This window comes from Cotesia typhae, unplaced genomic scaffold (genome assembly GCF_013202065.1).
Source record: "Cotesia typhae breed Kobodo isofemale line unplaced genomic scaffold, CoteBio_Ctyphae contig_20, whole genome shotgun sequence".
NCBI lineage: Eukaryota > Metazoa > Arthropoda > Insecta > Hymenoptera > Braconidae > Cotesia > Cotesia typhae.
Window position 1 is genome coordinate 410,939 of NW_027423725.1, and position 24,397 is coordinate 435,335.

The following is a 24,397-nucleotide window of genomic DNA, read 5'->3' on the forward strand; positions in this document are numbered from 1 at the left end:
ATCTTCATTTCGTAACAGAATATATAATTTTTTTTTTTTTTTTTTTTTATGTATTTCGGGTTTAGTGTAATTATAATAATAATTTCGGCAGTAGGCCCAGGTATTAATTTTGTAGTGGGAAGGTCATTAAATTTTGGTGGGAGCCGGTCCTAGTTTTTTTGGGAGTATATAAACTCGAGATGTTCAGATGAAGAGCTACAGTTTTAATTTTGTTCAAGCCTACTTGATTAGCTAAACAAAAAATCATCATGAAAATGGTGCGTGATTATTTTTTTTTATTATATTTATTGTGTTTATTGTATTTTTTTTATTCTAAGTGAATTCACTGATAGAAGGATTTATTAATAATTTAATTTATTTGAAGACAATTTTTTAATTTATTAAATTTTTATAAATATTTTTTAAATTCTATGGTGTTAAAAAATCATTTAACAGTTAATAAAGCTTGTTAAATATTAAATAATAATCCTTTTATCAGTTTTTAATTAAATTATTTAAAATTAAATTAAATTATTCAGCTTATTAAAAAGTTTAAAAAAATTAATATTTTTTTCTTAAAAATATTTTTTAATTATAAAAAAAATTGTTTAATTTTTAAATTAAATTTAAATTACTTAAAAATCGATAATTAAATAATTAAAAATTATTCAACTTATTAAAAAATTTTTTAAATTAATATTTTATATTTAAAAATATTTTTCAATTATAAAAAAATTTTTTTAGTTTTTAAATTAAATTTAAATTATTTAAAAATCTATAATTAAATTATTTAAAATTATTTAATTTATTAAAAACTTAAAAAAATTTAATTTTTAAATTATAAAATTAATAAAAAAACTAATAAAATTATTTCTAAAAAACAGATCATCGCCCTGTTTGCCCTCGTGGCCGTAGCAGTAGCTGCTCCCCAAGGTGAGGTGACTGTCGTAAAATCTTACGAGAATGATAACACCGGATTCGACAATTACCGCTACAGCTATGAACTGTCTGACGGTCAACAAAAAGAAGAATCCGGTGAATTGAGAACCGTCCCCGGAGCTGAATCACCATTCTACGTTGTCCGTGGTAGTTACACCTGGAGAGACCAAGAAGGCCGTGCTTACACTGTTACCTACATCGCTGACGAGAACGGATTCCAACCAAATGGTGAACACCTTCCCAAGTGAATCTACACAATGACTTTCTGAGTCTTCTACTGTGTGCCAATTTCCTGACTTGTTAATTTTGTTTTCATTATCAATAAACATCCGTTGATTTTAATTTACTCTATTTCTTCTTCACTTATATATATACTAACATCGAATTGGTAATTAATAATTATTAAGTCGATATTGGATACAAATTTATTCTGCTGTCTTCAGGGCCGAATTTCAGCCATGCGACGACCGGCCAGCGTTCTAGGAACCAATAGGTTAATTTTAAGTAGTTATTAAATCCGACCCTTACTAGCTGTCCAATATAAGGAACACCTGAAAATTTTTTATCTTATTATTATTTACACTTTAATTTAATCAAATTATTTTTTTTGATATTACCAAGTATGAAAATAATTGACTTTCGGTACGCATAATTGAATTTACTGTACCAACCCATGGGTTTGTTATCTGCAACAAAAAAATTAATTACAATTAATATAAAAAATATTTTTTTATAATATAAACAACAAATTTCTTACAATTTTATCTTAATAATTGTTTTTACTTTTTAAAAACAAGTTATTTTGTTTAAAACAATTGCGCTTGCGCGGGAACAGTTTTTGCGCATGCGTAGAATCTGTTCGCGCATGCGCAAAACATTAACCGCGAAATTAAAAAAATTAGACATTCAAAAATTATTTATAATTTATATTAAGAATTATTTTTGTTTTTTAATCAAATTAATTATAATTTATAAGAAAAATCTTCTTTTATAACATAAATTTCATACAATTTTATATTAATAATTTTTTTTACCTTTTAAAAACAAGTTATCTTGTTGAAAAAAAATGCGCGTACGCAGAATATGTTCCAGTTCTACTGCGCATGCGCAAAGCACATTGACCGCGAAATTTAAAATAATGGAAGATTTTAAATTTATTTAAAATATATGTTTGAAGGATTTTTTTTTTTTTTTTAATTTTTAAACAAACTTACACGTTAGTCCATTAAGATCATACCAAAAATGCATCATAGCGTCAGCATCTAATGCAACATCGACATACCATAGCCCTTCTAACATAACATCTATCATTTTATTAAACTGCTTAGGTGTGTCAGTCATCCATTTTGTGAAAACTCGATCCAATAATTTACGACAAAATTCCGTCGTTTCTTCTTCAGATTCTCGACAGATATTAGCCCTAAAATAGCATAAATAAATAATTAATTTACAATTGCAAGTAAATTAAATTAAATTAAAAAAAAAGGATATACTTGTTGGAAATATCAATCATAAAGCCAATCACCCGCCAGAAGTGATTCAATCCTTCTCTCCCAGCTTTGTCGTTAGTAAGACCCAATTTATCAGGTTGTAAAAGCGCATATCCAATAAATCCAAATTGTGTGAGCGCCATATCGCGCTGGGATATAAAACCTACGCCATTTTCTCCAGCTATTTTGCTGTTAGTTGAGTGCTTCCATCTAATCGTGTTCAGAGACTTCCAAAATCTATATAATTAAATAGATAAATAATGATTAGTAATTTAAAATTCTAATAGCTGCAGAATTTAAATATTTCTAAATTTTAATCGGATTACCTTGACTTGGGATTATCGATATCCGAGGTATACAATGAGTATATGTGTAAAACCGTTTCAAAATATCTCCGATAAGCTGTGCGAGGACACCCGCTCCTCTTGGTGAATACCAGGATCTACAGTCAATTTTTGTCACCACTTAAAATTGTTTTTTTATCTTTTAAGTTATTATAATTATCTTACATCCAAAGTTGTCGGTATTGTCAGAACAGTTATTAATCCAGCCAACGCGGCAGCGCTCATAGATAATATATTTCTGGAGAAATAATCCTGGCCTCTGAAAATATTTTTATAAAAATATATAGAAATTTTTTTAAATTACATTACAGACAAAATTATAATTTAATTTTTTTTAAGCAATTAAATATCAATATCGTTGAATTTTGTTTGTGGTAATATCTCAAGTGTTTGTTTTTACTAGACAATTTCTTTTTTTTTAAATGATAATCACTGATATTTACTAATTAATTTTAAATAATTAAATAGAGTATCCGGATACACCAATTATTGACACCTATACTGCGCATGCGTCGAATCATCTGCTTATTCTTATTTATCGAAAGTTATTATTAAAGTTTATTAATAATAATTTTCATAAATGATTAATTACTTTTAAAAATATAAAAATTAATTTATTTAATCAGAAGAGTTCAAACTCTTACAGTTAATTTTTTAGGTTTAAGTAAAAAAAAAAAAAAAAAAAAAAAAAAAAAAATCATATAATTAGATGAAGAAATTAATTTAAACTCGGCATTTAAAAAAAATCCTTTTCTAACCAAAGTTGTTAAGAAAATAGACGCTCGTAAGCTGGTTTGATGAACTGGTGCTAACTTTATTTTTTTTTTAATAATTAATATTTAATATTTTCAACTGACAGTAATTTTTTTCAATTTTTTAATTAATTTGAATTTAATAAAAATTTATATGATAGTTATTTTTATTGCAGATAATTAAATATATTTGAAAATAATTTAGGACGCCAATATTTAGACTCTTGACAATAATTGGTGCTTTTATATTATATTGTTTATTTTTAGAGTTTTTAGAAGAAAATAAATTTTTTTTACCAAATTTTACCCCGTTTTGCCCTCTTTTTCTCTGTTCTAATTTTTTCAATTTAAAATTTACATAATGCTTAATTTACATTTTTTTATTATTTAAAACTTAAAAAATATAAAATTAATCATTTTTATAATCTAAAAATTGAATTTCTAAAAACAAATTTTACAAATTTTTTTTTTAAATAAAAAAAAAATTAAGTTGACTGATATGAATAGTTTTTTTTTTTCATACTTTTAAAAATATCAATCTTAATTAATTTTTTTCTCTACTTACAACACTTTATTAATAAGCCTCTAAATAAATAAATAAATAAATAAATAAATAATTGAATAAATAAATAAAAATAATTTTTCAAAATTAAAAAAAAAAAATCTTACTGTTTAAATAATTTATCATCGTACCAGTTAGGCAAATTTTCTTTGCTGACATTTGAATAATTCGATTTAATAAAACTCTTATCCTTCAAAAAATCCTCCAAGCGTTGGTCCAGAATTTCCTCTCCTAAAATAAAAATTAAAAAAAAAAAAAAATTAATTAACTAAATAATGAATTAATTAATTAAAAAAATAATTTAAATAAATATTTACCTTTCTTCCTGAGCATCTTGAATAATTTATGACAATAAAATCACTTGCACAGCTAGCTCAATTGTAAATGCGTATTACAGCAACTGGAGTATTAAATTGGCGACAAAGTTCGCTGGATATATTTATATATTTATTCGCATCTCTACCACACGTATAATTGAGATGAATTTACAGTTTGATACCGCTGATTATAACGCACTATAGTAAAACCGGTATTTTTATTGCTGCTAGCGATATTTTTTACATTCAAACAAAAACAAAATATTTACTGACGTCATATATCCGCTCGAATTAATTTACGATTACATATTACAAGAATTAATAATGTTAATTAATGTTTTCAATAGCTTATATAAACACGTTGATTTTCCTTCGGTTGATGCACATGCAACTGGATTTTTTTCTTCAGTAATAACTTCAATAATAACTTCGGCTGTATCGCGTGTTAATTTAGATAATTTAATTATTTTACTAAGAAATGGTGTATATCAATTTTCAAGGCTTTTCTTATCTTTTATTGTTTTGATAATTGGAAAAATTTATTTTTTAAGTGATTATTGATTATTAATGGATTTTAAAAAAATTTTATAATGTTTAATTTATGAAGAAATTTTAATAATTTTTAGTTTTACTGCAATTTAATTTTTTTAAAAGAATTTTAAAATTAATATTTTTTTTTTTTTTAATTTGATTTTCTACCAGAGAGATGATAATGGTAATAAAAAATTTTTAAAATTTTTGATATTTAAAAAAAAAATTTGTAAAAATTTTTGTCAGAAAAAATTTGTAAAAATAAATTTTTTTTCAAATTGTTGGATTTAAAAAATTAATTTTCTCAGTTTTTGATCTTAAAAAAAAATTCTTAATATTTTTAGGACAAACTAGCAACTTTGCAGTCACTTCGTGACTGCCGAGACTTTTAAACTAGAAAATAAATAAAATTTTGCTTTATTAAATAATGATTTTTGTTAAATTGCACTGTACTTTCTTAAATATTGACAATTTAAAAAATATAAGCTCATCCCGATGTTACACTCATCAAGAGCTTTTATTTGAGTACCCACATGCATTTTTTATATATTTTTTATATATACGTATATATATAAAATATATAAATATATAAAATATATGAAAAATTGATGTGGGTACTCAAATGAAAGGTCTCGATGAGTGTAATCTTGGGATGAACTTATATCTTTAAAAATATCAATATTTCACAAGATACAAGGTCATTTATTTTTTTATTTTTAGGCTTAGAAAATTTTAATAAAACGATTAGCAAAAAAAAAAAAAATTAATATGCGCCTTTTTGGCATTTGGGTCGCTAAATTTTACTAAAAAATCCAATTTTATCATGACTATCCTGGACAAAAAATTTTTTTTATTTTCTTAATAATATAAATTATTTTTCAGTAAATTAAAAAAAATTTTTTAAAATTAAAAAAAAAAAACTAATTACTTTTTAAACTTGTAAAATTAAAAAAAATCTACTTTTTTCTTTTTTTTTTTAATCTAATTTTTAATTTTGACCTTGAAATTAATTAACCGAATTTTAACAAATTTTTCAAAGGAATTTCTATAAACGTCTCTATAAACAGTTTTAAGTTCAATAAAAAAAATTACCGACGAAACAAATAGCCCGAAGAATAAAAATGCAAATGCCGCGCTCAGAGGAAGTAATTCCAGCGCATGAGCGGTTTCGGTTTCAATGTCATATTCAATAAGCACCTGGAGCAGACTCCTAGGTGTTTTTCTGCGAATGACATCTTTGCGATGATAAGTTACCATTCCAGATTCTTTCATCCAGAGAATTACCTGATAATTGAACATAATAATCAATAATATTATCCACTTAAATAAATACTTACAATATAATACTTAATAAGAATAATCATAAGTAATAACTTTGTCGAATGATTTAACCAGCCAAGGTTTCACCGCAAATGTAACGTAATAGTCGCCCACCGACTGCTTCATTACTCGGTAATCCTGTAATATATCAATTAATTGTTGTATTTACTCGAGTAAATGGTACTTGGTTTGTTATTTATTCACCTGCAATTCTTCACTGCTGATATTATTCTCGGGAAAAAATATCCAGTCGATCATACGGCCAACTATTGCATAATTTCCTTGGATTATTTTCTTGTGGCGTTCTTCTGGCGATTTTTCTAATTGAAATTTTTTTGGAAATTGACTTGCATATTTATCCTGATAATTTAATAATTATTTATCAATCTTAGTGCAAATATATTTTTAAACTTAAAACTGAAAAAAAAAAAAATTAAAAATTAAAAAATTATAAAAATAAAAAAAAAACTAAAGTCAAAAATGTGATAATAAAATTATAATTATATAACTGTTGAATTTAAAAAAATTTTTTCAAAAGTATCAGACTTTGAATTTTGTTTTGAAAATAATTTTTTTTTTAATAAAAAAATTTTTTTTCCTAAAAATTTAATACAAGTGTTAGGATGGCGCAAAATATCGAATGTTTTTTTTCGAGTCTTGGATGAAAATATTTTTTTTTTTATGTTTTAAGAGCTTTTTTTTTTAAAAACTCGATAAAAAATTTTTTAGGCTCGCTTAAGATTTTTTAAACTTTTAAAGTAGACTAAAAATTTTCTCTCGCGGCTTTTGAATATTAATATCAACGAACTTGGAATTTTTTTTTATCAAGTTGACATACTGAAGAATAGAAATAAAGCACAAGATATAAATAAAAGTCAGATTAAAATTATTACTACTGTATTTTAATTAATAAATATTTATCCGGCATCTGAAGAAAGTTTAAAAATCTTGACCGATTTTTATAAATAAAATTTTGCCTTAAAATTTTTAGAATCTACATAATTTATAACTTAAAAATAATAGAATGACGAAAAAAATTTTTTTACTCTCAAAAATAAATTTCTCTATACAAGAAACTCAAAAAAAAAAAAAAAAAAAATTGCCACGAGAGACTTAACAAATTTTCTAAAAATAACTAAGTTTAATTGTAACAACTGTTAATTAAAAAATTAACACAAAAAGCCAAAGTACTTACTGCATAATTATAATGTATTTAATCACAATCAACTATCAATTATTATTGATTAATTAAATTTTCTGTAGTCATTACTCGTAAAAATTATTTCAACAATAATATTTAATTTATAATTATCAACAATTGAAAACAAAAATAAATTTTTGAGTGACTGAAAATTACTAAACATCTAAAAATTTTATTTTTCACATAAATTTTTAATTTAAAAATTTTTTAAATAAATTATGTAGAATCTACATAATTTATAACTTAAAAAAATTTTTTCTACTCTCTTTTGGTATTTATCATGCGATATATAAAAAATAGCTTACATTTAAATTAAAATAGTCATCAAATTTCGGCACAGGACTTTCCCTGCCCCAGGTGAGATTTTTTAAAATAAACTGATCAACTCGATCAATCCTAAAAAATAATTATTTTTATTAAATATATAATTACCCTATATTTAATTATTCCGCATTTTTATAAATTATTTAATTAATTTTTATAAAATCATAATTAATTACTCGCCTTTTTTCAAAGTCCGGAAAAGTTAAATCAGTCGCCAAACTACAAGAATACGCAGTGACAATTAAAACACCAGCCATGTGCCATGCCACGGTTTGGATCTTAAAACCCTGGACCCTTTTTGGCGCCCAAGTACCCACCAGCCGAGCAACCAATTCAATCAAGGTCGTGATGTAACTCCTGTACCTTTTTTCCGCATGAGGAATAATCCATGCCTTGGCGTAGACATTGAGACTCTGGAGAAAAATCATCCCAAAAATTGCCAGCCAAACTCCAGGAGTCAGCGGACGAGTCAGCGCCCAAAAACTGTATCTATGTTTCGGACGAGGGACTAAATAGTTTATGAACAACTGATGCCAGGGTTTTGTTAAATTTACGAAGCGATAGTGGTCATGCTTTAACCAGATTCCGCTGAATGCTACATCTATCTAATATGATCAATAATAAATAAATTAATTAATCATTAATCATATTAATAAAGTCCTTACTTCATTACGGAACAGTTGGCCAATCATTCCTCCGTACCAGTTTGTTCCATTTGGTCTTCCATATCTGAAATTTATTTTATATATAATTATTACCAGCAATTTTACAGTCACTATTTAATAATTTATTGATAAAATTACAAAAATTACCTGTAATAATGATTTGGTTTCCGTATCAGCCATGTAAAATTTAATCTTTCAGCAATTATAACAAATAATTTTGTTTCTATACCATCAATTTCATTTTCTGAAATTATATTAATTGTTTAATCATTTTTTTATGTAAAATTTATTTTTATTCTTGTTGATAAAAATTTGTCATAGATTTTTATGATACTAGAATTCAAATTTGCGCGCGCTTCAACTGTAGAGTTTACATATATTTTCATGCTTATGATATATTCAACCAATCACGTTACCAATAGTTTGCTTACATGATATATTTTCATATTTATCATCTAAATTATAAAAGTAGAATTAAAGTTAGCAGTCATTAGAAAATTTTTTAATTTTATTTAACAAAAAAAATAGTTCTAAAAAATTGCATTTTTAATTTTTAAATGTCAATTTTTTTTGCCACAATTTATTTGTCAAAAAAAAAATTCTAAAAATTATTAAATATCTGCTAAATTTATTTTTATTTTTAACTAACAAATTTTTCGAAAAAATTGCATTTTTTTTTTTAATTTTTACGTCATTTTTTTGTCATAATTTATTTGTTCAAAAAAATATTAAATTTTCATTATTTCTTCCCAAAAATTCAATTTTTAATTTTTATTTTAATTTCTACGTCATAATTTATTTGTTAAAAAAAATGATTAAAATTATTAAATATCTGCTAAATTAATTTTCATATTTTAATACAATAAAGAAATAAAATTGTTGTTAATTTAATCATCCTTATTTTTTTAGAATGAAAGGGAGTGATGAACCAATCAATGCTTATTTTAAAAAAAAAATTTCTAACGTCTGTCCTTAAAAATAAATCACATTTGATAACCTCAAAAAAATTTTTTTAAATCTTAAATTGTGACATAAAAATTTATAAAAAAATTCTACCTGTCAAAATTGCAAAAAAACATTTATTTAAATTTATTTAAATAAATTTCATTAAAAAAAAAAAAAAATATTATTGTAAATATTAAATTATTGACAGTCAGTTAAAGAATTAACTAAAATTATTAAAAAAAAAAATTTTAATTAACCTGGAGCTGTAAAAAATTGTCCATCAATTCCATCAACTGTTCTATTAACCGCCGTAAAAAGATAGCACAAAGGAGGATTAAAGAAAGCGGCAACTTGCAATTCTCGGCCCTCTAGATCAACAATGCCACTTTGATGTTTCATTTCTTCGATTCTAAAACAATAATAACCTCTTAGGTCTGAGTACGATTAATAGTAAGTAATTAATAATAATTAATAGAATAATAAATTACCGAGAGACATTTTTAAACCGACGAGGAAACAAATAATTTTCAGACAACGACCACATCGCAGATCTCGAGACGACATTGATATTGGAGTATCCATAGAGAGTAACATTGAGTAATTCCGAGGTGTAATCAATTGTGTCATCGATTACCATCAAAATTTCCGATGTTGAAATTTTAGTGGGCACGCTAAAAAAAAAAATTCGAGTTAAAATTTTATCACAAAAAATAATCAATTAAGTAATTAATATTTATAAATTGTGAAACTTACTTCTTGATGGCCGCCAATAACTTGTTGACAGACGAAGAAATTAAAAAGAATCCTTGACATTCATAAGTTTGATGTTTTACATAATAATTAAATTTATATGATTTTATAAATTTATTAAAAATTTCATCAATTTTTACATCATCTGAAAAATTAATAATAATTTTATTTTTTTATAATTTTTACAATTACAATTAAAAAAATGCTTCTAAAAATTTTCACTTGTCATTTTTATTAATTTGCTCAAGTGGAATTTTTTTTAATAACATTTTAATTAATATAAAATTCTAAAATAATTTTTAATGTCTTCCTATATTTAATAAATTAGTTTTTTAGGTTAGAAAAGTGTCAAAATAATTACCTTCAAGAACAAAAATATTATTGCATCTGGAGAATGGAAATGAGAGCTTAATTAGTAGCTCAAAATCTTCGTTTATAATCCAGGAGTTGTCAGGAGTCAAAATAGAAATATTCCTCGCGTGTATTAATAATTTAAGGGTTAAAAAAACTACTAAATTTAAATAATTAAATTTCATGTTTTTTGAATTTTATTTATTTTAATTTTTAATTTAATTTTATTATTTTAATTTTAATGAAAATTAATTTAATAGATATTGAATAATTTTGAGAATTTTTTTAGAAAAAAATTTTTATGTAAATGAAATTAAAAAAATGATCAAGTGACTGCTGAATTTAATGACATTAATTTTAAAATTTAATTGTTTTAGTTTAATTTAATTATTTTAATTTAAAAATTTAATTTTATTATATTAATTTTAGTATTTTAATTAAAAAAATTTTTTTTAATTTTTCAATTTTATAATTTTAATTTTAAAATGTAATTAAATATTAATTTAATTTAAAAATTTTTTTTACAGTACTTCAGCGAGTAAATTTCAATAAATGAAGAAAAGAAAAATAAATTCGTTACACACTGAAGTATTAACTCCCTCTTGGTGGGTAGATATGCGCATAAAATAAAGGGTTGCTTCGTTAAATGTGTCATAAAACATGATGAATTGTGCGATAAATAGGTACACGCAACAAAGTTATAATAGTTTGTCAGGTAAACACATGAGTTATTTTTATTACAGTTTAGCCATTACATGTTTGTCATTTTTATACCTTTTACAGTAAATAGCAGTGTTAGTTTTATTTGTTAATTTAATCTAGATATGTAGGTCTTGTTTTATCACAGTAAATGTTGTTTTATTTTTAATTGCTTTGAAAACTTAAAAAAAAAAATTCTACTGATTAATCAATTAATCAATTAATCATTCTATGAAAAAAAAAAAAAAAATACATTTTTTATAGCTTGTATGAAAAAAGAATATTTAGATTAGTAGATAATTTATTAGATTCTCTAAAAGTGATAAAACGAAATGATTAATAAATAAAAAAAAAATTTTTTCATTATTAATTCAACTTGTTAGTTTGCATTAAATAATTAAAAAAATTAATTTCTTTCTTATCAATAATTGATAAAATACAAATAATATAATTTAAATCTCGTCTCTAGCGAATCGATAAAAAAAGCAAGTATAAAAGTTGCTCAACCGGAGAAATAAAAATAACAAAGGCTGGTCTTTTTACTCTCGATCTTCCAAACAGTCCAAACTTGCGAAATTATAAATATATAAATTTGTTATACAAATATTTCTACATAAATTACAATAATAATAATACAGTCATTTTTAGAGCGTAGCAATTCTTATCTAATCATACTAAATATATTTTTTTTTCTCCGGCTTAGAAGATCCATTAAAGTTTAAATAAATTTGAGAAATAAAGTATAAGCATAACTATACAATTTAAATACTCGGACGCTTGGTTAAACTTATATAAAGTTCAATCAACCAAGCAACGATAATATCACCATTTGTGCTGAATAAATTAGTCGTTCAAATTAACTGGGTCAGAGTGGATTTTAATTTCTCTTTGGGTTTTTTTAGATTTGTTTAATTAAAATATGGCGATTAATATTTTATATAAATTTCGGGTCCCGTTTATTGGTAAGTATTTTAGATTATAGTATTTTATAAATTAATTAATTTATTTATTATTATTTTAGCAGGTCGACGTCATTTTTCTAATGTTGGCTTCGTCGGTTTGGGCAATATGGGAAATTATATGGCTACTAATTTAATTAAAAAGGTATTTCTTTTTTTTTTTAAATATATTCTATTTAATTATTAATTATTATTTTATTTATTTATTTATGAATTAATTACTTAATTAATTTATTAATAAATTAATTAATTTATTTATTTATTTATTAATAAATACATTTATTTATTTATTTATTTATTTAGGGATATAAACTGACCGTGTATGATATAAATAAATCTGCAGTGAAAAATTTGGTAGCAGCAGGAGCAACTGAAGCTAAGAGTGCTGCTGACTTGGCGAAAAATTCACAGGTTGTTGTTACAATGCTGCCGACTAATGACCACGTTTGGGATTCTTTTACTGCAAAAGATGGATTATTAAGGTAATTATTTATAAAAAAAAAAAAATTTTTAGTTTAAAATTAAAATATGAAAAATTTTTTTTAAAATTAATTAAGACATAAAATAAGTTATTAAAAATTCAAACATAATTTTTTAGAGACCAAATTAGAATATTTTTGTAAAATAATTAGAAAAAAAAAATAAATTACTCAAAAAAGTCTTCAAATATTAAACAGTTAAGATAAATAAATTATTTGTAAATTTATTGGAAGAATTTATCAGCTGAAACAAGTATTGTTTTTTTTTTTTTTTTTTTTTCGTAGTTTTAACTTATGAATTATTTTTGTTTATAAAATATATAATAAACATTCAATTGTATTAACGTTAACGAAAAAATTTAATTGAATTTTTTATTAATATCTTGAAAAAAAATATTTCTCATATTTAATTTATAGAATTAAATATAATTATTAATTAAATCCAAAATTTTATTAAAAAATTCAATTTTAATTAAAATTTTTAATAAATTCTTCAAATTTATTTTTAAAAAAATAAAAAAATTTTTCCCTGATTTTAAAAGAATTTTAATTTTTTGCTAATCTTAAAAGTTATAATTATAATATAGCGTAAAGGCTCTAAATTGACAATTACCTACTTTAAAAATTAAATTACTAAATTTTTTAAAGAAAAAATTCTAAAAAATTTTTTTTTCTTCCAGCTCGGTGCAAAAAGACACACTGTTCATTGACAGCAGCACCATAGACCCCTCAGTATCTCAAAAAGTCTCTGCAGAAACTAAAAAACACGGTGCAAAATTTATCGACGGCCCAGTATCAGGTGGTGTAGTAGGAGCGAGGGATGCCACGCTGACATTCATGGTTGGTGGTCCAAAAGATCAGTATGAACGGGCTAAATCTCTCCTAGAAGCAATGGGCACTCGGGTAGTCCACTGTGGAGATGTAGGCATGGGCCAGGTCGCGAAACTCTGCAATAACATGCTACTGGCTATCAGCATGATCGGAGTCTCTGAAGTTGTCAATCTTGCCGACAAGTAATTAAATTTTCTTCTTTATATTATTATTATTATTACTAGCAACCTTGCAGTCTCCATGTGACTTCTTAGTGAACTATAAATCAATTAAATTTTGCTTTATTAAATAATTAATCTTGTTAAATTGCACTGTACTTTTTTAAATATTGACATTTTTAAAAATATAAGCTCATCCCGATGTTACACTCTTCAAGAGCTTTCATTTGAATACCTACATGCATTTTTGATATATTTTTCATATATACATATATATATATAAAATATATAAATATATGAAATATATGAAAAATTGATGTGGGTACTCAAATGAAAGGTCTCTCAATGATACAGATTAATTTTATAATTTTATAATTAATTACAGACTAGGACTGGATCCAAAAGTAATGACAAGCATACTTAACACCAGTACCGGTCGCTGCTGGTCTTCGGAAATTTATCCTCCAGTTCCTGGAATTATTTCTACAGTCCCCAGCTCTAATAAATATCAAGTATTGATTTAATTTTCTATTTTTATTAAATATTAAAATAATATTCTTACTAAAAATCATTTTGCAGGGCGGATTCATGACTTCGTTGATGACCAAAGACCTGGGGTTGGCTCAAGCAGCTGCTACACGCTCCAACACTCCAATTCCTCTTGGATCTTTAGCTCACCAAATTTATCGCATTCTTATGAATCACGGTCTGAAAGATAAGGATTTTAGTGTCGTTTATCAATATTTAAAAAGCAGTGATTATAATAAGTAATTTTTATTATTACTATTATTATTACTTTGGTGTAATTATTTTAATTTTATCGTTGCCAAATTAGTTTTAAAAAAAAAAAAAAGGTTCTTAATAATTTTTTTTTATTAATTAATTTTAAGTTGAAATTGAATAACTAAAATTTATTATAAAATTTTTACGCCAAAAAAATTTACTGTTAATAAATATTTTTTTTTTATTTTTCTTTAAAAATAAATCAGGTATAAAAAATTATTTTTAAAAAATTGCATTTGTAATTATTTTGAACTTCTTAAGATGAAATTTAAAAAATAATTAATAACAAATTTCAATTGAATAGAATTAAAAAAAAAAATCTAATTTTTTATAGAAAAAAATTTACATGCAGAAAATTTTAAAAATTATCTTTATAATTTTTGAAAAATATTTGTTATTTTTAATTAAATTATTTTAAATAAAAAAAAAAACTAAAAATTAAATTACATAATTCTAAATTTAATAATCTTATTAAAAAAAAAATTTAATTTTTTAGTGTAAAATTTTGAATTTCAATTTTCGCGGTTATACGCATGCGCAGAACTAAATTCTCAGAATAATGTAAATCTTTCAAAACAAACCAAAAAAATTGTCAAAAATTACACTAATAAATCAAAATAAACTAAAAACAATTCTAACTTAATTAAAAACTAAAAAAAAAAATTACAATTACTTAAAAAACAAAACATAGGAACAGTAGAACGGGACTCTTCAGTAAAAAAGGATGCAGCAGAGCGGTTGCATGCGTTAACTCTCCGAATAATCAATTGTCATCATAACATTTCCAAGCTACACTTCTCGTCATCCGGTTCACCATGGCCCTGTCATCCTCTCGAGGTAAGTACTTTAAAAAACCAAAAAATACATTTTTCAATAATCGCTATAAATTTCGCCGAATTTTTTTTTCGATTTCGTTCCGCCATTTTAAAAACAAATCCCCTCAAACTTATATATATATATACCCACAACCCACAAAATCAAGGAACGGACTTGAAACAAAATGGCTGCTAGCGTGTGCGTCTCGTATTTATCTATCTGTTAAAAAAGTATCAAAAATCTCTGAAAGTGATCTTAGCACCAAAACCCGTAAGTAAATTTATTTGTTAATTATTTATGCATGTATTATTAAGTCAAATATTTTCTAACAAGATTTTTTATTTTTCCAGAAACAGGTGTGGTGATGTATTAGTATGGAAGTCAGGCAATGTCAACTGTGATTCATAAAAAAAAAAGCCATACCACGTTTAGAATAATAAATTCCCACCTTGGGTTAACTTTCTTGTCCGTGACATACAAGTGTGTTCTTTTTCTCCAGCTGAAGTATTTTATTTAATAATTATTTACAAGAACATTTTAGTGAGTGCTTAAAAAATTAACAAAGTGTCAAAAAATTCCTTCAAAAAAAAAAAAAAAAAAAAATATTAGCTGACGTCTGAAAATTTTTATAATTTTTTTTTATTAAAAAAAAAAATTTTTTTTTTTATTATTAAAAAAATAGAAAAAAAAAAAAAAAAAAAAATAATTAAATATGAAAAAATGAAGGTGACAGTTTGCTTCGACAGTGTGAGGGTAGTGGTCCCATGCGGAGACGGCAGCTTGCTAGTAAAAGACCTGATGCGGGAAGCAATAATCCGTTACCGCAAAGCAACAGGAAAATTATCAACCCCGGACAGCGGACCAGTGATAACAAGCCTGTCATCATTGACCGGGGGAGGGCTGTTGGACCCAGATGACAGGCTGTGCGACGTAGCGGACGACCGGGAGCAGATAATCGCGCACCTGGCCACAGGAGACAACCACGGCGATGGAGCAAGCTCCGTAGGAACAAACAGCCCGGACTTCTTCGGCGACAAGGAAGTGCGCTACCGAGACCACCGGACGCTGGGTAACATAAAGCGAGAGAGCGTAAAGAGACTATCTATGCACGCATTGTCCAACCGGGAGCATATGACTTACAACGCGCTCTCGCTGCCCCGCGAGCTGCGAAGGCGCGAGCCTCTGGGCCAAGATGCGCCGTCTTTCGAGCGTCCGGAGCGCACCGAGGTCCAGGAAATTGTGATTAAAAATGAACCTGGGCTCCTGGGGGTTGACATGATGCCCTGCTACGACCTCCAGGGCAACGATCAAGGGCTGAAGGTCCAGAAGATCTATCCCAACGGCAGGATAGCCAAAGACGGAAGGATTGAAGTTGACGACAAGATAATCGGGATTAATGGCCAGAATTTGCTGAGGGTTCACTTCCAGAAGGTCCAGGAGATCCTCAGGTCTTGCACTAACGATCCCTGTTTGAAAATTTCTGTGGTCAAGGCTAAAAAGTCCGAGCCTGAGGAATTGCAGAAGAAAATCTCGTCGTACAATGTCCTGCAGAGCGCTAATACTAGAAAAATAGGTCGGATGATTGAAATTGAACTTACTAAGGGCAGCGACGGCTTGGGGTTTAGCGTCACCACCAGAGACAACCCAGCCGGCGGACATATGCCGATTTACATCAAGAATATCCTGACAAAAGGCGCTGCGGTCAGCGACGGGCAGCTTAAATCCGGAGACAGATTGCTCAAGGTCAACGACATTGAAATGACTGGTAAAAGTCAAGACGAGGTGGTTAATTTTCTGAGGAACATTCCTCCAGGAGGAAAGGTCCGGATGGTTGTTTCTCGGCAAGAGGAGAGCAATTTGAATGACTCTGGACAGAGAGAGCAAGCCATCCAGCCGATGCAGGAGTCCAGATGGAAGACAGCCAGTTCTCCAAGCAAGGAGAGGGACGAGAAGGTTGAGATTCTCAGATCTCCTAAGAAGAAGGTCAAACATATTAACTTGGACATTCCGGTGTTTGATTCTGAAAAAGCAGGCCTGGGAGTGAGTGTCAAAGGTAAGACTTCCAACGATCCTAACTTGAATCACGACCTTGGGATTTTTATTAAAAGCGTTCTGCATGGCGGAGCGGCTTCCAGAGACGGCAGGCTGATGACCAATGATCAGCTGTTGGAGATCAATGGCGAGTCTTTGCTAGGGCTCAGCAATTCGGCAGCTATGGACACTTTGAGGCGGGCGATGATCAACAGCAAGAGTGCTACCACTGGGATCATTAGTCTGAAAATCGCGAGGCAAGTCTCCGGGAATTTTGAGGGAGAGAAGTACCAAGAGGAGCTGATCAGTGGAATGGGTGGCTGCAAGGTGGAGACCGCGAACAGTATTTACATTGATGATAAAGAAGGGAGAGACAACGGGCTGGATAATGGGAATTTAAGCCCGGTTTGGAACCCGGTGATTGACAGACTTACTGAGCAGTATAATAAAAATTCTAGGAACGAGAGCTACTGTCTGGCGACCAACAAGACCTGGAGGGAGTCGATGAGCCAGAAGTTGTTCACCCGCGCGGAGAATATTCTGCTGGAGGATTCGAATGACAAGAGGAGCTCGGATAAAGACAGCCAGTACACGGACGACCCGACTTATGACAGCCAGCTGTCGCTGGAGTTCCCGGAGTTCTCGGGGAAGTTCGCCAGGGACGCGGTGGGCAGGCAGAGCATGTCCGAGAAAGGACACGCGACGCTAGATGCTAAAAACACGGACACCTACAAGCGGAATAAGAAGCTCAAGGAGAACAAGGACGAGGAGGACAAGCCGCCGTCCGCGGAAGTTGCCGCAGCGGCTGTCTCCAGGGAGATCAATCCAGGGAGCGGAGTCGTCACTGAGTCCACCAGTTTTGAAGCCACCAGGAGGCGCTTTGAGAAGAAAGCTACTGAGAGTCCGGAATTTCAGGCGACTAAGCCCAGGAAGCACTGGCTTGTGGATGATGACAGGAATCCTTTTTATTCTCAAGGAAGGGAAGAAGGCGGCTTTGATAATTCCAGGGGAGATGTTAAGCAGGCTTCTCTTAATGCGCTAGATAAACGCAGCAAGAAGAAGGGGAAGGTCTCCGCGATTTTGAGACTGGTTAAGAATCGAAAGAGTCTTAATTTGGGGGATAATATTGAGTCCAGGGATAATAATAATTATATGAGTGGAACGATCAATTACATTCAGTAAATTAAGATTTTTTTTTTAGGTATTATCAAAACGTTCCAAAGTGCCTTATATATATATATATATGTTTTATTATATATATGTATTGATTAGTTTGTAGTGGTGGATCAAGATATTCCGATTTTTTGTAAAAGACAGTTTTTTTTAGTATTAATCGAATTTATTACTAGTGTATATATTTATATTTTTAGGTAGATTTATTATCATTATTTTTTTGTTTTTTACTCGATTTAATTGACATTAATATACATGTACATGCATCATGTTATTGAATAAATACGTATTTTTTTAGCACTAATTTTTTGGAATTTATTTTATAGAATATTTAATTATAATTAATAAATTATTTTATTAATTTTTAATTTAGGTTTTTTAAATTGTTAAATTTATTTTTAACTTTTTTATTTTTTTATTTATTAAATGTTAATAAATAAAATTGATCAATAATTATTTAATTAGTGAAAAAAATTTATTTGAATTTTTATTAATATTTTTAATTAATTGAAAAATTATTTTTTAATGGTAGATAATTTAAAAAATTTTTTTTAATAGTTGAAAAAAATTATTTTTGATAAAAAATTATTAAAAAATCGGTAGACATTCACAAGTGGGGTCAAATATATTAATTTTCATATTTTTGAACGAAATTTCTATTTGATTTTTTTTTTTTTTTTTTTTTAAATAGTTTTAAAAAAAATTGACTTTTACAATTTAAAAAAATTTTAATTTTCAAAAAAATTTTAAATAATTACCAAATTTATTAATATTTTTAATTAATTAAAAAAATGATTTTTTAACATTAGATTATTAATAAATATTTTTTAATAGTTTGAAAAAAATTTTTTTTTTAATTTTATTTGGATTTAATATTTTTTTTTGTAGGAGTTTGGCAGGGTTTGGAAATAATTAATGTGAAATGTGTTAAATTAATTGAGTGAAATTTATTTTGCTATGAATTACAGCGTGCTATTAGTTATGTGTGAGGCAACAGCTAGTCATGCGCGGCGAGTATGCGCGAGTACAATGCATGTGTATGTGTGTATTACTAGATCTCCAACATTTTTTTTTTAAAAAAAAAATTAATTAAACTTAAAAAGTTATTTTTGATAAAAAAATTATTAAATTATAATTAAAAAATATTTACAATTAATATATTGCGTTTATTAATTCAAATAATTAAATAAAATTTTTATAAATATTTTTTTGTAGTTAAAAAAAAATTTTTTTTTCTAAATAAATTAATTTATTAATTTTTTATAAATTTTTCTATCAGTGTAATTTATTTTTAAAATATTTAGTACTCAGAAAAAAAAAAGATTTAAATAATCTAATTAATTAATTAAATAATAAAAAAAAATTTTTTTAATTATTTTTATAAATTTCTAAATAATTATTAAATTTAAAAATTAAATTTCAGTAATTCTAAAAATCCGTCAGCAAGTCGACGTAGTCCAAAAGCGATTCCGTGGAAAAATAAATATCACCAAGCCTAAAAAATTGCACTACGCTCGTGCAGTAATGGACCAATTCGTGACACCATTCTACGAGGCAACACGTCCACCGACACCAATCTGGGAGCTCTGCGAGAATGCCAACAAGAAAAACAAAGCCTTGGAAGCTCCGCATCCTTATGACCAGATTATCGCCCGAGAATGCTTGAACTGGTACAACAACTCCCGTATGATCGCATTTTTCCACATGAACCCCACCAAGGCGAGAGACGAGCTCGACATGAGAATCCAGATTCGCAAATCCAATATGTACCTCAAGTATTACGGAAAATCTATCTACAAGCTGGCGCTGAAGAACTCAAGGTTTGAAGCGGTGATACCTCTGTTCAGCGCTCCAGGAAGAATTATTTTCAGCGCAGAGCCTAATGTGCCTGCTTTGATGAAAATTTTAAAGCAGAATCCGCACATGATTCTTATGGGTAACTACCATTACATTATTTATTATTATCATCATTAATAATTAGCGTGACAAATGCTAAAAGGGCATTAGATATAAGCCCCAATTATTGACAATTTTACTTTTATTTAAATTAAATATAAAATAATTTTTTTATTATTAAATTAGAACTAAAAAATTTTTTTTAAAAATTGCACTTTGGCTTACAAAATTTTTTTTATGAAAATTAAATTACCCATTGAAAATTTTTAGAATTTTTTTATTGAAAAAAATTATTAAAAAAAAAAATTTGACATTTAGAAAATTTTTTAAATTTCAAGTGCAATTTAAAAAAAATATTTTTTTACTATGAGATTAAACTTAGCAGTCACTACTTAATTTTTTAATTTTATTTAACAAAGAAATTAATTTTTTTAAATTGTATTTTTTATTTTTCAAATTTCGAGATGTCAATTTTTTTTTTGTCATAATTTATTTGTTAAAAAATTCTTAAATTTATTAAATATGTGCTCAATTAATTGAAAATTTTTTACTTACATTTTTTGTTGATTATAAAAATCAAAACTTTTTTTTTTAGTTTAAAACTTAAAATATATTAGCAATAATAGGCAGAAAAAAATTTTGTAAAATTTTTTGGCATTTGTCACGCGAAGTATTAATATTAATATTAATATTACAATTAATTAAAAAAACCTTTTGCAGCCGGTATCCTAGACGGAGTCCTCTTGAGTATCAAGGACTTTATGAAGTACGGGACCATGAATCTTGATCAGGAACGCGCAAAATTAGTCCAGACTATCCAGACAGCAGCAGGCGCGAATCTTTGTCGGCAATTAAACCATCATCCTTCGACTTTAGTCTCTCGATTAGAAGCAATCGCCAATAAGGATAAGGATAACTGATAATCTTTATAATTCTTCTTAAATATCAATTAATTAATAACAATAAAATTTGTTCACGTTAAAAAATTATTTATTCAATTTTTTAATGGCAGTTGTGGCAGTCAGGGTGACATTTCGCATATGGTTCGCATTTGCAGCCACCCGATCTGTCTCCTTGGCCCTAGAAAATTTAATTTTATCAATTATTTATATTCATTCGATCATAGAATTATAGAAACAAAAAAAAAATTTTTTTAAATTAAATAAAACGTACTTCAGGTCCCCAACGAGGTCCGCGAGTAGCCCAACAAATAGCTGTTTTACAAACTGTACACTTCATACCGTCACAGCCGTCGACTTTGGTCAAAATGATCCCGCATTTTGGACACGGCATAGCTTTTTTAGTTTTTATCATATTTTCTAATTGTTCAGTAGTACGACGCTTAGCTTCGTCGGGATTATTTGCAATTACCAGGTCATCTTGGTATTCAAAGCAAGTACGGCCTTCATGAATTACCTAAAAGTTTACCACGTAATTAATTAATAATAATTTCATAATTTATTAATTAGATTTTTATAAGAATATAAATTTATATAATTACCTCACAAGTGAGACAGTTAGTCTTCTCACATTTAGGACACAAAAAATGGTTGAGGTCGTTGTCGCGCAGGAACCAGTAATCACAATCAGCTGCACGACAATTAAATGATTCTGGGCTCGTTAATGCGGCATACTTCAATGACTTTTCTAAATGTTTATCGTATAAATCTTTTCCCAAAAGCTTAAAAAAAAATATATTTATATATAATAATAATAATAATAATAATTAATTAATTAATTAAGAAAAAATTCCGATTAAATTATTTATCGGAATTAGAGAAAATATTAGTTAAAAAAAAAATTCCAAAAACTTACTGCTTTGATTTCTCTTTCTTGTAAAATAGATTGACATGCATATCTATTATCAGCATAAGGACACTTCACTTCAAAATCATCATTCAACTTAACATTGCTCTCAATACATTCTCTAAAAAATTAATAAATTAAATTAAATTAAAAAATTTAATTAAAAAGTTAATAAATTATAAAATTAATAAATTAAAAAATTAACTAATTGAATATCTAAAAAAATATTATTGTAAATTATTAAAAAAAAAAAAAAAAAAAATAGAATACCTGCAAAAAGAATGTAAACAATCTCGCAAAACAACCCCTTGAAACGGTTCATAAAAATCAAAACAAATTGGACATTCAAAGGCGTTTAAATTCGGGACAGCCTCATAATCTTCCAGCTTCATCAATTCTTTGTACTCGGAATCATCTTTTTTTATTTTAGTGATTTTTGGTTCTGGTAATGCACAAGCTTCGTCTAATTCAAAACAATCACGCTCTCCTTCAACAATTACCTGGATTAAAAAAAAGAGAATAAATAATAAAATAACTGATTAAAACTATAAAATAAGAAGTAACTAATTAAATAATAGATAACAATCACAAAAAATCGTCAAAATAAATAATTAATAAAAATTACAAAAAAAAAAAAAAAATGATGAAAGTAACAAAACAATTATGACGATAAAAAAAAATAATAGATATAAATTAAAAAAAAAATTATTGTTATAAATTTCATAATAAATAATTAATAATAGTTTTAATAATACAACACAAATTAAATTATTAAATAGTTCATGAAAATAACAAAATAATTATGACAATAAAAACAAAATAAAAAATTAAATTATTAATTAAAATTAAAAGATAATTATAGAAAAAAAATTTGAATTTTAAAATAAATAATTGATAAAAGTAAATTATATTATTAAGGTAGTCACATAGTAACTGCAAAGTTAATAATAATAATAATTATTATTATTATTATTATATAGTTAATTTTAAATTTTAAAATGAACGTACCAAAGTATCAAGATTATCAGCTTCTGCGTACTGATTCTGTATCATTTCGTCGACTTCATTTTTATCAGCTTCAACTGAAATAAAATAAAAATAATTTCCATAAATTAAATTAGCGACCTAGTAAAAAAATAAAAGACTAAAAAAAAAAACTCACCAGGCTTCAAATTATCATTTAGTCGAAACAATGAAATTGATATTGGAATCGGTGAAACCTGAAGCGCTTCCAGTGTTATCAATTCATCAGCAGGCAGCAGTTCACCAATGACCCAGCGGTGTTCATCAAAATCAACATTAAATTTTTTATTAATTTCAGTTTTCAATTCAGCAATTGTCAATTTGTTCGGAACCTGACAAGCATCAATATTTTAATTTAGAAATTTAAAAAAATAAATTAACTGCGTAGTAAATTTTTAAAAATTACCTGAATGATTTCTGGGGCGGCATTGATGAATACATTGACTTCAATCATTTTTTCATCAACTTGCTCGACTTGAATCTCTTCTTGCATTTCTTGGTCAGTTTTTATTTTTTTTTCAGGTTCAACATCAAGCTGCATTCCGGCTTCATCAACGGCGTCTTCGAAATTTTCAGTTTCACTTGAACTTGACACTTTAATTATGTCGTTCATAGTTTCTTTATTAATTTCTGACATTTTTTAAATCAATCAAATTAATATTTCTTTTGTAATAATTAATAATTATTTATTTAGTTATTTGTTGTGTAAAAAATTAATTAAATACTTGGGCAAGTTGATATTTTATAATCGAGATACTGAATAAATGACGATCGCGCCAAAAAAAAAAAAAAAAAAAAAATGCGACGAGGTCTAGCGCCCCCTAGTGGCGAATAAAAATATTAAAATATTTTCCCGCGCCAATAAAGACGCTGTAGTTAATTTTAAATTTTTGGCGCGAAATTTACGAGACGTATTCGAACCTTAAAACTAAAAAAAAAAAAAAAAATGACACTAAAATTATTTTCATTTAGCTTTATTTTTCATGAAAATAAAGTTAGCCGACATCGAATAATTTTTAGAATTATTTTTATTAAAAAAATTATTAAAAAAAAATAAAAAAAAAAATTTCATTTGAAAAAAACTTTGAAAACTCTTAATAAGTGCAATTTTTAAAAAATATTTTTTAGTTCTAATTTAATATTAAAAAAAAATAAAAAAATAATTTTATATTTAATTTAAATAAAAATAAAAAATAAAAATTCTTTGGAAAAATAACATCTTTATTAATCTCTAAAATGAATATTTACATAATAAAATTATTTCAAAATCTCA

The 24,397-nt window shown here is 26.5% G+C and overlaps 7 protein-coding genes across 12 annotated transcripts; 4 read left to right on the top strand and 3 right to left on the bottom strand.

Moving 5' to 3' along the window:
- The first annotated feature begins 12 nt into the window (after positions 1-12).
- Positions 13-1,167, top strand: LOC141538333 (endocuticle structural glycoprotein SgAbd-5-like). Its single transcript, XM_074259723.1, has 2 exons — positions 13-257; positions 864-1,167. Exons 1-2 carry the CDS (start codon positions 249-251, stop codon positions 1,164-1,166), a joined length of 312 nt encoding a protein of 103 aa, XP_074115824.1. The 5' UTR covers positions 13-248; the 3' UTR covers position 1,167.
- An 83-nt stretch (positions 1,168-1,250) lies between these two features.
- LOC141538330 (uncharacterized) lies at positions 1,251-5,018 on the bottom strand. 2 transcript variants are annotated; one of them, XM_074259714.1, is made up of 8 exons: positions 4,384-5,018; positions 4,174-4,297; positions 2,918-3,011; positions 2,735-2,850; positions 2,412-2,645; positions 2,133-2,338; positions 1,536-1,604; positions 1,251-1,469 (listed from the first exon to the last, which is right to left on the bottom strand). In XM_074259714.1, exons 1-8 carry the CDS (start codon positions 4,397-4,399, stop codon positions 1,321-1,323), a joined length of 1,008 nt encoding a protein of 335 aa, XP_074115815.1. In that variant the 5' UTR covers positions 4,400-5,018; the 3' UTR covers positions 1,251-1,320. The 2 variants fall into 2 exon arrangements, with proteins under 2 accessions (XP_074115815.1, XP_074115817.1); XM_074259716.1 differs by having other exon boundaries at positions 4,198-4,297; positions 4,384-4,425.
- Positions 5,019-6,221: 1,203 nt separating this feature from the next.
- Positions 6,222-10,794, bottom strand: LOC141538329 (glutamate receptor ionotropic, kainate glr-3). The gene is made up of 10 exons (XM_074259713.1): positions 10,481-10,794; positions 10,123-10,264; positions 9,858-10,040; positions 9,627-9,778; positions 8,572-8,668; positions 8,425-8,488; positions 7,940-8,364; positions 7,741-7,831; positions 6,439-6,594; positions 6,222-6,372 (listed from the first exon to the last, which is right to left on the bottom strand). The coding sequence occupies exons 1-10, from the start codon at positions 10,653-10,655 to the stop codon at positions 6,262-6,264; spliced, it is 1,596 nt and encodes a 531-aa protein (XP_074115814.1). The 5' UTR covers positions 10,656-10,794; the 3' UTR covers positions 6,222-6,261.
- On the top strand, positions 9,950-14,583 carry LOC141538331 (3-hydroxyisobutyrate dehydrogenase, mitochondrial). 5 transcript variants are annotated; one of them, XM_074259718.1, is made up of 8 exons: positions 9,950-10,091; positions 10,998-11,185; positions 12,072-12,131; positions 12,191-12,273; positions 12,432-12,610; positions 13,288-13,620; positions 13,982-14,108; positions 14,176-14,583. In XM_074259718.1, exons 3-8 carry the CDS (start codon positions 12,089-12,091, stop codon positions 14,365-14,367), a joined length of 957 nt encoding a protein of 318 aa, XP_074115819.1. In that variant the 5' UTR covers positions 9,950-10,091; positions 10,998-11,185; positions 12,072-12,088; the 3' UTR covers positions 14,368-14,583. The 5 variants fall into 5 exon arrangements, with proteins under 5 accessions (XP_074115819.1, XP_074115821.1, XP_074115818.1 ...); XM_074259720.1 differs by having other exon boundaries at positions 12,194-12,273; XM_074259717.1 differs by lacking the exon at positions 12,072-12,131.
- A 473-nt stretch (positions 14,584-15,056) lies between these two features.
- Positions 15,057-21,284, top strand: LOC141537868 (large ribosomal subunit protein uL10m-like). The gene is made up of 3 exons (XM_074259061.1): positions 15,057-15,216; positions 19,823-20,335; positions 21,016-21,284. Exons 1-3 carry the CDS (start codon positions 15,195-15,197, stop codon positions 21,213-21,215), a joined length of 735 nt encoding a protein of 244 aa, XP_074115162.1. The 5' UTR covers positions 15,057-15,194; the 3' UTR covers positions 21,216-21,284.
- On the top strand, positions 15,323-18,630 carry LOC141537865 (partitioning defective 3 homolog). Its single transcript, XM_074259055.1, has 2 exons — positions 15,323-15,465; positions 15,546-18,630. The coding sequence occupies exon 2, from the start codon at positions 15,916-15,918 to the stop codon at positions 18,406-18,408; it is 2,493 nt and encodes an 830-aa protein (XP_074115156.1). The 5' UTR covers positions 15,323-15,465; positions 15,546-15,915; the 3' UTR covers positions 18,409-18,630.
- LOC141537867 (ranBP-type and C3HC4-type zinc finger-containing protein 1-like) lies at positions 21,235-24,261 on the bottom strand. The gene is made up of 8 exons (XM_074259060.1): positions 23,531-24,261; positions 23,264-23,456; positions 23,110-23,183; positions 22,372-22,601; positions 22,111-22,222; positions 21,797-21,976; positions 21,469-21,711; positions 21,235-21,375 (listed from the first exon to the last, which is right to left on the bottom strand). Exons 1-8 carry the CDS (start codon positions 23,759-23,761, stop codon positions 21,298-21,300), a joined length of 1,341 nt encoding a protein of 446 aa, XP_074115161.1. The 5' UTR covers positions 23,762-24,261; the 3' UTR covers positions 21,235-21,297.
- Positions 24,262-24,397: the final 136 nt, after the last annotated feature.